Genomic DNA, 13,826 nt, shown 5'->3' on the forward strand with positions numbered 1-13,826 from the left:
GCGTAGTTACCGGCATCACATACCAATTATTATGTTTTAAATATAATTCTCTAGCTTCTTGAATTATTTCTTTCTTGACGCGTCTCAACGTCAACATTTTCTATTATTTTTAACATTTGTGTATATTTATGCACTTAAGGTCGACCGTCATATCAAGTCTGATGTGCTTTAAATTAATATAATACGAAATCTCAAAGGAACCTTTTGGGGTACTTTCTTTAATACTGAATTGAAAGATTGTAAATATTTAAACAATTTTAAAACTAAATATATAATTTATAAGAATAAAATTGAACACATATGTAAGTACTTATCAAATGGCATGCGTCTAAAAATAATTGCCGCCGTGCGCGAGCGTCTTAATATGGTTTTTTATTATTTTCTCCGCTTGAGCAAATGTGAGCAGATTTAAACCAATGCGAAATTAAAGTTTAATGTGCCACCAATTACTGTAAAAAAATTCACGGGTGTACTTTGATGTACTCTTTTTAAAACTCTAATCAAAGTTGATAAATGTTGAACATAAAAAATTAGGACAAACTGCGATAATTTAAAAAAACTTTTTGGGAGATTGAAGGTCTAATAATGCTAAACACACCCTGTAAAAATCAAATTAAAAAACCGAATAGCTTGCGAGGGACGCATGTTTTCAAAAATGCGCGGAATTTGACAGTGAGGTTTCAGCCTCAATTTTAATAACAAATTCATTTATTCAGTTAAAATTTAAGGCAGTTTTAGAAACTACGTTTTGTTACGAACATTTTAGGATACATAAATTTGCAGATCTTACACTTTGGTTTTCGGACTTTTTTCCATTGGACGACACACTGTGCGACACCGCAATTATCCGGGGCTCGCCATCGGAACATATTCCATATTCTCGGTGCTCGAGGGATGACCCGATTGTCTGTGTCGGGTTTTCCCATCGTTGGCCCGAATATACCGCATTTCGCCCGTTCTCCCTCGCCACCCCCGGCGGGCTGGTTATTTAAAACGGAGGAAACGAGGGTGCAAGGTGCACCGGCGCGGCGCAACCGGGTTGATTGATGAATTCCCCGAGAGTGATGCGGATTGAAAGGCTCGCGGGAACCCCGTGAGCGCCCCGTGCGTGTGTCCCGGGGCTGCTCGAGCACGTCGAAATAAACGCAAGGCGGTGTCGGATGGTTCGTTCTAATCAGCCGTGGGAAGCGGCGCTGATTATCGACAGATCTTCCGTAGGGGCTCGCGTTGGGCGATGTTTCATGGCAGGGGCCTTGATATTCTGCAGCAGACCCGGTACGTGACTTTTCGTAGTTTGGCTACCGCGATGGGCCTGTCGTCGCCACTTGGCTTAAGGGGGCCGGCAGGCGTTTGGCCTTGACTGTCACGCTACGTTATCCTGTGCCTTTTTTCTAGACATTTTACGTCTTAAATAAGCAAGTAATCAATTAAAAATGCATACCACCGTGTTTGTACATGTCTTTGCTACGCCTGTATGGAGCCTTTTTTTCGATACGAACACTAAATCTCTCGAAATTAAGAGAATCTTTCAGCGGCAGCCATCCTGTGACGTCATACTTGCTTCAGAATTCGAATTTTCTGCCGAATATTACAAATTACTCCGCGATCGGGTAGAAATTCGCAATTTGGGCTCCATACAGACGTACATTGGACTTTTAGGAAACACAATTGACCACTTCTAAACTGCTCGTTGCAATATTGAAGCGGCAGTTTGTCTAGATTTTGACCCTTGCATACGTATATGGATTTCAAACCATACCGGCCCCCTTAATAGTGTTGCCGTCCGTGCGTGGGCCCCTTCGACGCAGTCCCTTGCCATGAAACACTTAAAATCGTTCGCCACTTAGGCTCAGCGCGTCCGGGTGTTTGAGACTACAGTTCGAACGGTTTGCAGGTGTCTGGAAACACCCAGGGTTCGGTCGCCAAGCATGTGTGGCCTTGGCGAACCCTTTTCTTCATTTTTTATCGTGAGGAAATGTTTTTCGCATATCTCGGCTCCCTGGGGGAAGCCGGGGTTATGTGGGACTATCCCCATGGGGGGACCCCCTGAAGACTACCCACTAAAACCTCTCGCCCACCTAAGCTAAAGGGGAGGTGCCTGGATCACGCGAGTACTCAACAGGGCACCTCCCAGCTAACATCATACCCCGGGGGAGGGGGTTAGCCTCCCCCATTGCCTACGCTACAAGACCCCGGGCGGAGGGGCCCGCCCGGTGTCCACATCCCTGGAGCCTTCGGATTGGGCCTCCCGAAGCCCAACTCGGTCCACCCACAGCTCCCGGAGTCTTCGTGCCCCGCTCGGGGCCGGTGTCCCGAAGGAAGCAAGGGCCGTCCCGAATCCCCCTCCCCTAGGGGAGGGAATTAACCCCGGTGGTGCCGCCCCTGCATGGGGGGAGCCATGCTCCCTCCGGGGGCCCGGGTCAGCTCGCACCCCGAGCCCTGGCCTTGGCGAACTCTGGGCCTGTTTCAAGCACCCAGCCCCTAGATCCTCCCACCAAACCCCCGAGGTAGGGGGTTGAAACTTCAGAGTAGTGGGGAGAACCGAGGCTAGCTTATTTGTGACTCGCGTTCTCCCAGTCAGATCGCTCTAGGAAGTCCGATAGTTTTAGAAAAGTCGCCTAGTTCTAACAGACCCATAGCTTGGACAGTGACTTGGCCCCTTCCAGCAGCGTTCTCACTTGTTCAGTTTGAAATATAGTTACTTGAAACCAACATTGCAACTCATTTCCTTCCGACCAAGGAAGGTGGACCTTCGAGAGTTAGTTTATTAGCGGGCACCTCGCAGTGCGAACACAACGCAAGTCCGAACGGTCGCATAGGATCAACCGCGGACATATGACACCTTCTCCGCGAGCATTTTGCGAGACGCGATCGCGAGAAACGCGTGCGTGCTTCTTCTCCGCGATTTTCGTCCTGCAGCTCTCTGCGATCTTCGCGATTCGGTAATTGAATTTTGTCCAACGAATCGCGAGGCGGCAAGCGAGTCGACGTTGCTCGCAGCGTTGTTTTCTTTGAGTATCTGAGATTGATCGGGCGTCGCGAAAGTTTCGCGAGACCGACCGTGTATTTTTAACGGCGTGGTGACGCGCGGAAACGCGTGCGGACCCACGGCGACGAGTCGGGGAGCTCGCTGTGAATTCTCGTTCCCAAAAACCAAAAAAAAAGAAATCGAGAAGGCGTCACAGCGGGCCAGATGGTATAATTAGGAGGAAAAAAGTCCGAAATTGAAGGTAAAAATATGTAAGCGTTGGTGGTGTTCGTGTTAAGTACTATACATTCCCCGTAGACCTAAAGTGACCTTTAGCATTATCAATAGACTGCGGATTTTATGCATTTATGACAAAAATGTGTAAGCATAATTTCAAGCAGTGGACATATTAAAAAGATTTAAGGGTAGTTTCATTCTTAATAAAATAATTAAAAGGGGAAAGAATTTTTTATCTCGCTCCTGTGTCCTGCAATCGATGGAAATATTTTTCATTTTGCACAAAGATCCGCAGTCTAATTATCAATTATGATACAAATGACGAAGACAACTGCCGCGCCGCGTTATTGTTTCACGTTTCTTCGAACGTTTGCTGCGAATTACAGTCTTTTCTCGATATATGTCGCAAATACCTCCGTGATAAAAGACGCAGGACTATCCCCCCTACCGCGTGAGGGACCAAGAGGCTCGAGAGGCCTCTGACGTCGAGTAGTGTAAACATGTACTACGTTCAGCGTGGATGAAAGAATAGTATCTCCTGGACGATATATGTCGGTGGAAAGACCCGTGTTGGTGACATATATCGAGAAAACACTGTGTTAGGTAAGTATCAGAACGTGTGTTGTGATTATCTGGCTGTTATAAAAGATTTTTATATTCATAGTAACATGAATTCAGCAGTTGAAAGTGAGCAATGCAGATTTATTTCTTTTTAGTGGTTCAGATTATTGTTTATACAGGGTGTCCCTGGTTTTTCCCGGCCAAACTGAGGGAGCATATTCTACAAGCAGAAATAAAAAAGAAATGTTATTTGACGTTCGGTTAGAAACGCTTTATTATAAAGTTAGAAACAACTGCAGATTTATTTCAATTTGGTGGTTCAGATTATTGTTTATACAGGGTGTCCCGGGTTTTTCCGGTCAAACTAACGGAGTATATTCTACAAGTAGAAATACGAAAGAAATGTTATTTGACGTTCGGTTAGAAACGCTTTATTACAAAGTTAGAAACAAATGCAGATTTATTTCATTTTGGTGGTTCAGATTATTGTTTATACAGGGTGTCCCGGGTTTTTCCGGTCAAACTAACGGAGTATATTCTACAAGTAGAAATACGAAAGAAATGTTATTTGAAGTTCGGTTAGAAACGCGTTATTACAAAGTTATAAACAAATGAAATTGAATTTGCTAACGGCGGATTTTTCCGAACACGAAATGAATATCAGCGTATTCCTCGTTTGAAAATACTCTTGGCATTTTCACCGCGATTTCTTGATCCAAGAGGTGTTGTGGTAAAAGTGACACGGATGTTGAATCGCTCCAAGATAGTAAACATGATATCTATCGACGAATAAGATAAACATGTTCGACCTTTCGTACTTTGCGAAGTAACATCCGCCGTTACCAAATTTAATTTCATTTGTTTATAACTTTGTAACGAAGCCAAACTTTCTAACCTAACTTCAAACAACATTTTTTTCTTATTTCTACTTGCAGAATATGCTTCCGTAGTTTGGCCGGAAAAACCCGGGACACCCTGTATTACGGAACATCTTGACATTCAAACTGTTCGTTTAATATAAGCTATTTCACGTTTTGTAGAGTGTGCTGCCCTAGTTACCAAATGTTACTAATCGAAACTATTTTTAGGCGATAGTAACATTCTTATACTTGGTATAAAATCAAAAATTTTTTGCTTTTAGTAGCCATTTCATGAGAAATAATTTTTTTGGTAGATCGAGAAACTGCTATAACTCGATGCGACATGGCAAAAATTAGGACTAATACAATCCAATACGACAAAAATTTACAAAATAAATTACAAAATACCGAAAATCAAAATTTGTCTCAAATTTTGAAATAGTTCTAAGACTCTACTGTACTAAACGCCGCAATTTTCTATCTTTAATTAACAATCGAGTGGTAAGTTGATGTTACTTTATCTTTAAAAAATTACACGTACAGTGGATTCTCGATATATGTCAACAACACGGGTCTTGCCAGCGTCATGTATCGTCCAGGAAACATAACCGAGCCGTGTTATCTCTCGAGCTCAGTGGCCCCCGCGGTATTGGGGATAGTTCCGCGACATTTATCACCCAGGTCTTGGCGACATATATAGAGAAACTACTGTAAATATTTTTCCCAAAAATTTTGTCGCGATCAAAAGTACCATAAACTTAAAGATTGAGACCTCCTATTTACAACGACACCATATAAGTCAACATCAGTAGCCGCATCTGATGTGCAGAACTTTTTCCAGCTAGATCGGGCAATTGGCCCACCGTGAGACGTGTTCAATATCGATCGGTCCACGATCTAGACGGGTTCCCGAGGGATCTCTCTAGCCTAATCGCGCGCCGGATCCCGGAAAAGCCTCGGCGAGAGTCGAAACGCGGACAGGTCTCTGTTGATGGCTCGGTTTTCTTCGTCGTATCTTCACGGTCGACGCGAGGAATCGATAGCAAAGAAAAGGCTTCCGTTCGGCTGACCCGGTTGAATTATTCAACGCGGGGGCGGCCAAGCTGTTTTGATTATGGCAGCACGCGTGCGGGGATCCACGCGGTGGGAATTACTCGAGTGCGGCCGAACGACTCGCGAATACACCGTAGCGTTTCCGGTGCTTGTGTTCAATCTCCCAGCTTCTTCTACTCTTTCTCTCTTCTCTCTCTCTCTCTCTCTCTCTCTCCTTCTCTATTCTTCTTCGGGTCTTGGTTCCTGATCGCCGTAGAATTTGTCCGAGAGCGCGGATTATTCGGTATTCAAGCGGCGAAACGTTCTCGCGGCCCGCGAAAACAAACGAGAATCGCTCTCGGCCGTGTTTACCAACACGGACAATATTCTAAATCAACCGAACCTAATTGCGAGTCCGTGGCTTGCGAGACAGAGACGATTAGCCTCGCTTTATTGTTCCCCAGTTTGCGGGGTTCAGCCGTGAAAACACGGGCGTCCAGGTGTTTGTTCTAGATGCGATCTATCGTCGGGAACGGTCGCGAAAAAGAAATCGGTCAAAAGGGCATCGAATCGGAGAGAGTTAGCATTTCCAATTACCGCGTTTTACGCTTTGCTTAAGGAAACGGGTAGCTGCAATTTGAAAATTAAAGTGTACAAAGATCGAATCGATGTATCACCACCAGCTTATCGGATCTTTCCTCGGGTTGATAGGCGCGAGCGTGTCTGTCCATGAATTACCGTTTCTACTTAGGTCGCAGCACGAACTACTATCTCGACAGAAATCGATGTACTACTTCGCAGACTTGTCGAAGTTGCTGAAGAAGGAAAGGAGAAAAGAAATGTCTACTTTCGGGGTTTCTTGCAGACGGTGCAGAACACATTTCTAGTTATGTACTTAGGGTTCATAGGCATGGGACAGCATGTCTGTTCAATGGCTACCCTCTCTGTTTAGATCATAGCATGAACTACCGTTCATAGGAACGGTCGAAGAAAATTTTTTTAGCGCCGTTAAAAATTGTAATATTATTCGAAATATTTTTTACATTATTAAATTGGTTTATATTTAATAAATCGCCAAACATTTCATTATTTAGTGAGTAAATTGCCTCGATTTCACATGCACAAAATGAAGAAATCGTGTAGAATGTTTGGTTTTCGAGTTGACATTGTGTCCGAGCGCAAAGTGTTGACGCTAAACCTACCACGGTGAAAATGACCGATTTTCTATTTCACAATTATTGAAATTATAAAAACGTTTTCATAGGAAATTACTGAATTAACTTCTTTTCGTGTAACACTGGAACAACCAAGGGTCAAAATGACATGTTTGGCATTTCTTATAATATTATTACTAGACTGCGGATCTTTATGCAAAATAAAAAGTATTTGCATCGATCGCAAGACCTAGGAGCGAAATAAAAATTTCTGTCTTCTTTTAATTAGTTTATTAAGCTGAAACCAATACGCTGGTGCCCTTAAATCTTTTTAATATGTCCACTGCTTTAAATTGTGCTCATCCATTTTTGTCACAAATGCATAAATGCATTCGGAGTCTAATTATTACTCATTTTCAGTAGATTTTGTTTTCTAAAATTTTGTACGACTTTTTCTGAAATATGTAAGTAATTAATTCTGTGAAGCATTTTCCTTTTTCTTTTTTGTCTTTTTGTTGTAAAATTTGATGTAGTATTATTACATACACCGCGATGAATCATTTTCACCCCCACGAAACGTAGGTTTTGTGATTTTTTCATTCTTTTTTTAATTTCTTCGTATTGTTGCATGGCCAAAAAAATGTAATACGTCTGTTTTCGATGCTCCTGCATCACAGAAAGTATTTCGCATTTAGTCAGAAAGAAACGCTGACAGAGGAAAATCGGAATACGTAAAACGTGATAATACAACCTATTTTTCAATTAAATGATAATGATTAGGTACTAATAATTACAAAGTGAATAGGAGAAACGAAACACAACAGTTTATTTTCGTTAATGTTAACAATATACGGAATATTTACCGAAAATAGGGATTGAAGACAGTTTTTACAGTTTTGCACTTTAATTGTGCTCGTCGAAATACAGCTTTAAATTAATATTTTGTCCATTTTCCTTTACTTTTTTGTACTGCTTCTAGCCTGAGTGGCATACTATCTATTTTAATCATTTCCGGCTCAATGTTGTACTATTCTTGTTCTGTCCTTTTCCACAATACATGAACACCTGAAGGTGGATTGTCATATTTTGCTAGCCTTTTTTTCACAATTGACCACAAATTTTCGATTGGGTTCATATCTGGACTTTCTGCTGGCCACTTCATCGCAGAAAACTTTAGATTCCCTAGTCAGGTTTTTACTACCTTTGCAGTATGCTTAGGGTCCCCGCCTTGTTGAAATACTACTTCGTCTTCAGCAAATTCAATAGAATTAACAACAGAAGGTAAATTATTTTGCAAAATATTTAAATAATGCTCTTTGCGCATGAAACCTTCTATCCGAACTAAGGGACCAACACCCTTACGAGTAAAACAACCTTAACACATAATTGAGCCACCCCTGAACTTCATAATTTGTTTTATGCTACTTGCTTGATTACTATTTTCGCATGAAGTCCAGTACCAAGACCTTCCATCGGATTCAAATCTATTAATTTTTGTTTCGTCAGACCATATAACTCTTGTCCAGTCTTCTGTTGTCTACTCTTTGTGTGTGTGTGAGCAAATTTTTTTCGTAGTTTAATATTTTTGTCTGAAAGAGCTGGTTTGCGTTTCTTTTCTTTCGCTTTTAACCCGATTCTCTTTAAGGAGCGGCCAATGGTCCATTCACTTGCATTTACTCCAACGTCTTGCGCCACAATTTTTGGAGTTTTATGACTTTCAGACCGAAGACGATGTGCAATTTCACGTGCAGCTCTGTCAGAAACAAGTTGCGGCCTACCGTTTCTTGAAGAAGTTGACACACTACCATAGCTTTTCTTTATTCCTGCAACCATCGTAAGACTTACACCACATTTTACCGCAATTTTCCGTAGTGAAAAACCTTTATCGCAGAATGAAACGATACTGTTTCTTTTATCTGCACTAAGTGGTTCCACCTTGTGCTAGCTCTTGACTTACGCGTGTCGTCTAACTTTCAAATAAGAGAAAAACTGTGTAAACACCAGTCTAAACGTGTCTTACCACAGTTGGCTATCAGTGTTTGTTGACAATTTCATTTCCCTAGCATTTGTGTACTATCTTAACGATGATACGTGCAAAACCGTAAACATTGCTTCAAATCCTTCACTATCATCGTATTCACTATACAATTATTAGTACCGAAGCTTTATCGTTCAATGGAAAAATAGGTTGTATTATCACGTTTTATGTAAAACTAGCAAAGTGTGTTTACAGTTTTGCTCGTCACTGTATTTCCTTGCGATGCAATTCGGTGAAAACACGATGAGATAGAATTCGGTACCTGGACTGACCGGCTAATTGGAAAAGGCGACGAGTGGACAGGTGAGACCGCGTCGTAACGCGTGTGCCGTACCTGCCGGCTCGGTGTTTATCGACCGTGGCGGAAACTCGACCAAAAAGACGCGGGGGTGTGGTCAGAAATGTTCCTTATTCGCCGGCGTGTTAGTGCACGGCCTAACAACTTGCCCGGTTCCGGAGTCGAGGTCACTCGGGGTCACGGGTGACACGAGACCGATACCTATGCCACATCGAGGTCCACGGAACCTCGAAACCCAAATAGGAAACCGCCGCATGTCCCGGCGACCTACTCGTGTCCATCGGGCCACTTCCATGGCAATAACATTCGTCGACAACCCGCTCCGCAAAAACTGACGATACGCGGCGCGGTATCTCGGCGATCTTTTCGAAAAACTCGGACGTAACTCGAAGTCCAGAGTAACTCGACACCGGACGAAACGATGCAACAATTCTTCTGCTTAGCCAGCACGCACGTTTGCAGACCTCCCGGCAACAGCCCCGCCAGTTGGACGCAAGTTCAAGCGCGCGAGGTACAGTGAATTCTCGATATAAGTCGCTTGCGCGGTTCCGGCCAGTGACATTTAGACGAGACCTGTGGTTCTCGCCGAATGTTGCACGCTGGAAATGTAAAAGTCACGGTGGCGTCACGGTCCGTGGTGGCGTGGGTAGTTCCAGCGGCCATTAAACGCGAGGCTCGCAGTGACTTATATCGGGAATTCACTGTACACGACTTTCCTTTGCCGAAAACCGTTCTAGCCCCTAAGTGGAATTTCCATGTCGCACTCGGGCGATTGATTGAACGTTGTAACGAAGAGTGGCGCATCGACCGTGTCCTATTCTCGAACGTGGTTAACGAATAACGTTTGTCGCTACAGCAACAAACATTGCTGAAGAAGCTCGAGAAGCGAGAATGGAGCGACGGCGCCTTACAAATCACAATATTCATGTTCATGCAGCACATTCCACATGAAATTCCCTAAATTCCTTTGTTTAATCCACTTACATCTGCTCCGAGAACTTCTAGATTAAAAACTGAAACTGGTATCTCGTACTCCCACCCTCCCCTCTGGCATTGTACTCGGGAGAGTCTACAGAACTCTTTTGTGCGCCAGAAATTTCCCTGCATCGCTGAAGATCTGACAATCTAGTGACTTTTTCAGGGACCCGGCGGGCTTTCAACCACCTGCCGTCGAGAACGGGTACGCTGAGGGCGACCCGGGGTTCGCAAGAATGCGAGGAGACGTCCGAACGGAAACAACCATGGCGTGTCCTGGTCGGCGAGGAAGCGCGAGAAAGAGACCGAGAAGGGAGCGACGGGGTAAGGTGTCGGGGGTGCGGGGGGTGGAGGAGGAGGAGGAGGAGGAGGAAGGTAAAAAGCGGCGCGACGACATCGTATTGATTCGGTGACAGATCCGCGCGTACGATGCGGATGCCTCGGGTTTTCGACGGGCGAGAAACGCGCGCGGCCACCGAAACCAGCTACCGTCAGGCCCTGACGCTTTTATATATAGAGGCTGAGCCACGGGCAGACAGGCCGTGCCGCTTAAATATAGACGAAATGCAACGGGGTGTCTCCCGTGCGAGCGAGAAGGGACGCCGCGGCCTCGTGCGAGGGTGCGCTCCGCCGGGTTAAATAGCGTGGCGGGTGGGTTGCCGGGTGAGCAGGTGAGCAGGTGAGCAGGTACGACGGGGATATAAGGGGTGTGTGTGCGACACACCGGGGGGATCCTCAATGTCAGAGCAACCCGGTTCGACGGGTCAAGAATCCGGGCCTGAACGGATTCCCCTAGTGGCACACACACACACACACACGCTCGGTTAACCTAAATCCGCTCGATGGCCGACAGACCCGATTTTCCACTAGACACTCTCTGTCACCGTCCGCTCCGGCGTCGCAAAACAATCGAACCGGCTGCTTCGTCAACAAAACCCCCACTTGCTAGACGACCCTAGCCTTGGTCTATAGGGACTTCGCGAGGGGGTTCACGGTCTACCAAGAGACACCTTCGAACCTGGAGCAACGACCCTGTCGAGGACCGATTCGAAAACTCGACCAACCGGAAGACCCCCCTTGACAGACCATTTTTCCACTAGGACTCGCGGGGGCAAGGTGACGTCGACGTCGACGTCGTCGGTGCGTAACCGCGCCGGGTTCGCGAGAGAATTTCGACGTCGCAAGATCACGGGCGAGGAACGCGGATAAAAAGAGGCCGATAAACCGTGGGAGTGGGGCAGGAGAACAGAGAGTCCCCGGTGTATCTACGCAGGGAATAATCATGGCCGACGCGACACCGCGTCGTCTGCTGGCCATCGAACGGTCTTCCCGTTCTAGCGTGGACCGTCAGACGACGAGGTGCACGATCAGCGACAAGTATCGTCGTGACATTGCGGCTCTGGACGGCCAAGCCCCGAGGAGTCGTGACACGGAGCCTCGCCGGATAAAAACAACGGAGAATAGGATAAGCGAGACACCGTCGAGAGGGACGAGACACACAGAGGCGTGTGGTGCACACGTAAATACGCGGAGCCAAAAGAAACTTGAACAGAGGCGGACACACGTCGCGACACACGCGCGCGTGTAACGTTAAACGGATACTCCGTTGTGTCCTCTCTCTCTCTACCTCTCTACCTCTCTCTGTGGTCCCTCTCCCCGGTATCTGTTCCGTTCTCCCTTGTGGTCGACAACGGGTATAAACGTGCACGGGTAGAAAGAAGAGTGTTGCACTTACTTGCCCAGCTCCTCCTTCAGGTCGTAGTTGTCACTGAACCGCGTGCAAGCGGTCGGAGTAGCCATGCCGAGGTATCGCGATTATTTACCGCACCAACCGAGGAACGTAAGCGCGAGAGCCACTGCCGGCCGCCACTACCGCACACGCTAGGGGAAACTTCGCTGGTCGAATTCGATCAATAGAGGGGAACCGCCGCGGCGCTGCTAGAACAGCGGGTAACGCTCGGTCCGTGGCGAGGGATGGGGAGGGTGTTCGTTCGTTCGTTCGTCGGATCGGGCCGGGCCGGGCCGGGCCGGACACGGGCGAGAGGGGAGGCGAAGAGTCGGTTTTCTGTCCAAGGGAGACGCGTTTAACGTTGGCCACCGACGACGGTGGGGCGAAATCGCGGCCGTGCCAGCAAATATTTGCGGGCAACCGACGACAAATCGTCTCTCTCTCTCTCTTTCTATTTCTCTCTTATCCCCTTTTTCCAATAACCCTTTTTCTCTCTTTCTCTTTCTCTATATCTCCGCGCGGTCGTACGTCTCTTCTCTTTTCCACGACGCGTCCGCACTGCTCGCCGGCAGACCGTCGACTGACTCGCGTAGTGCTGCCCCCCGCTGGCTATGGCTCTCCGGCCTCACGAGCAATGGCGCAGGCGGTGCGTGCTCCGCTCTATCTACGCTCCGTTCCGTTCCTCCTCTGCTCCACGGTTCCCTTGCTATCCCTCGCTGTACACCGCCGGCAATGGCGACACAACCACTAACCACGTACTATACCTGCACAGATCAGCCGTATAGAGGAGTAGCCGACGCGACGCGACGCGACGCGAACGACGCGTCGCGGTTTTTCGCGGTTCCTTTACCGACCGGAACGGAACAGCCGACCGCGATATCGCGTCGGTTAAGAAGGATCCGTTTCAAGGTGGGAGACCACACGTGACCGTCGAAACGCGACACGCGAAACGCTACGACATACACCGAGATCGGTTTTATCGTACACGCGGGGAGAATTGCTACCGTAATCGCGCGCGGTTTACGCTCCGGGATCTTCGTACTCGGTTCGGGAACGGTTCAAATTTATTGGGAGGACAACGGTGCCGGCTCCGTTGCTCCGACACGCAGAGGGCGTGACGGGACCATAGATTTTTCGAACGAGATCGGTACGAAACGACGGAAATCCGGCACCTATTCTATACCCTATGGTACCTGGTTACGTGACGGTTAACAGTGGTACCACCATCGGCCGTGTCGTCGGCGTAGCCAACCTGCACGAAATAACCCGAGGGGATGGAGGTACCATTTAAATTTCCACGAATTCCCGACTGCTGGTCGATCAACCGAGCATTTTCGAAAATCACGGTTCACCGTTCGCTATTCGGCTTTCGTTTTCTGTGTGCGTTGTTACCGGGAGCTCGTCTTCCCGACTCTCGTCGCTCTCTTTCTCTCTCTTTCTCTTTCTCTCTCTCTCTCTCTCTCTCTAGGGGCGTTTTCGCTGATCTCTCCGGCAGACACGAGTAAATTGTTGCTGCGAACGCGAGAACGGAGAACGGAGAGCGAAACGAAGAACCGGAGGAAACGATGCAACCCCACGCGGTTACGTTCTCGCGGTTACGATCACTGAAAGGAGTTGCGTACCGTCCCTGGTCAGACGGGATAACGCGCACTGACTCGATTCCGCATGTCCGACATAAACACGAGATTTACTACTGGCGCATACGCCAACCGAACCCGACCGAGAGCCCCGGTGTAGTATCGCTTCGATCGGCTTTTTGGCGCACGTCCAATTAGAACGATACAACGAGCATAGATCTTGAGAAATTATTAGACGAACGGTATCCTAGGAATATCAATTTTCTGGCCACTACGCCGCGCGGTGTCACGATTTTCCCGCGCGTTTATTGGCTGCCCCGCGCGACGTAAATATTCGAGACGACTGTTCGGAACAAAAACGATAATCGTCCGTGGATTCTTGGAAAGAACAGAGGAG

General features: G+C 46.9%; 1 protein-coding gene across 17 annotated transcripts in view; it reads right to left on the reverse strand.

Annotated features, from left to right (window-relative positions):
- The window catches only part of Camkii (Calcium/calmodulin-dependent protein kinase II), a 251,592-nt gene extending 237,994 nt beyond the window's left edge, over positions 1–13,598 (reverse strand). For 5 of the 17 annotated variants that reach the window (XM_076798728.1, XM_076798737.1, XM_076798732.1 and 2 more), the window contains exons 1-2: positions 13,245–13,260; positions 11,859–12,616 (exon numbers count right to left, since the gene is read on the reverse strand). In XM_076798728.1, the coding sequence (XP_076654843.1) occupies positions 11,859–11,923 (65 nt within the window). In that variant the 5' untranslated portion in view covers positions 11,924–12,616; positions 13,245–13,260. Of the gene's footprint in view, positions 1–11,858; positions 12,617–13,244 lie in introns of those variants that run through there. The other 12 variants (XM_076798735.1, XM_076798731.1, XM_076798738.1 and 9 more) reach the window with 7 other exon arrangements.
- Between the last annotated feature and the right edge of the window lie 228 nt (positions 13,599–13,826).

The sequence above is a fragment of the Halictus rubicundus genome, chromosome 13 (assembly GCF_050948215.1).
Source record: "Halictus rubicundus isolate RS-2024b chromosome 13, iyHalRubi1_principal, whole genome shotgun sequence".
NCBI classification, from domain to species: domain Eukaryota; kingdom Metazoa; phylum Arthropoda; class Insecta; order Hymenoptera; family Halictidae; genus Halictus; species Halictus rubicundus.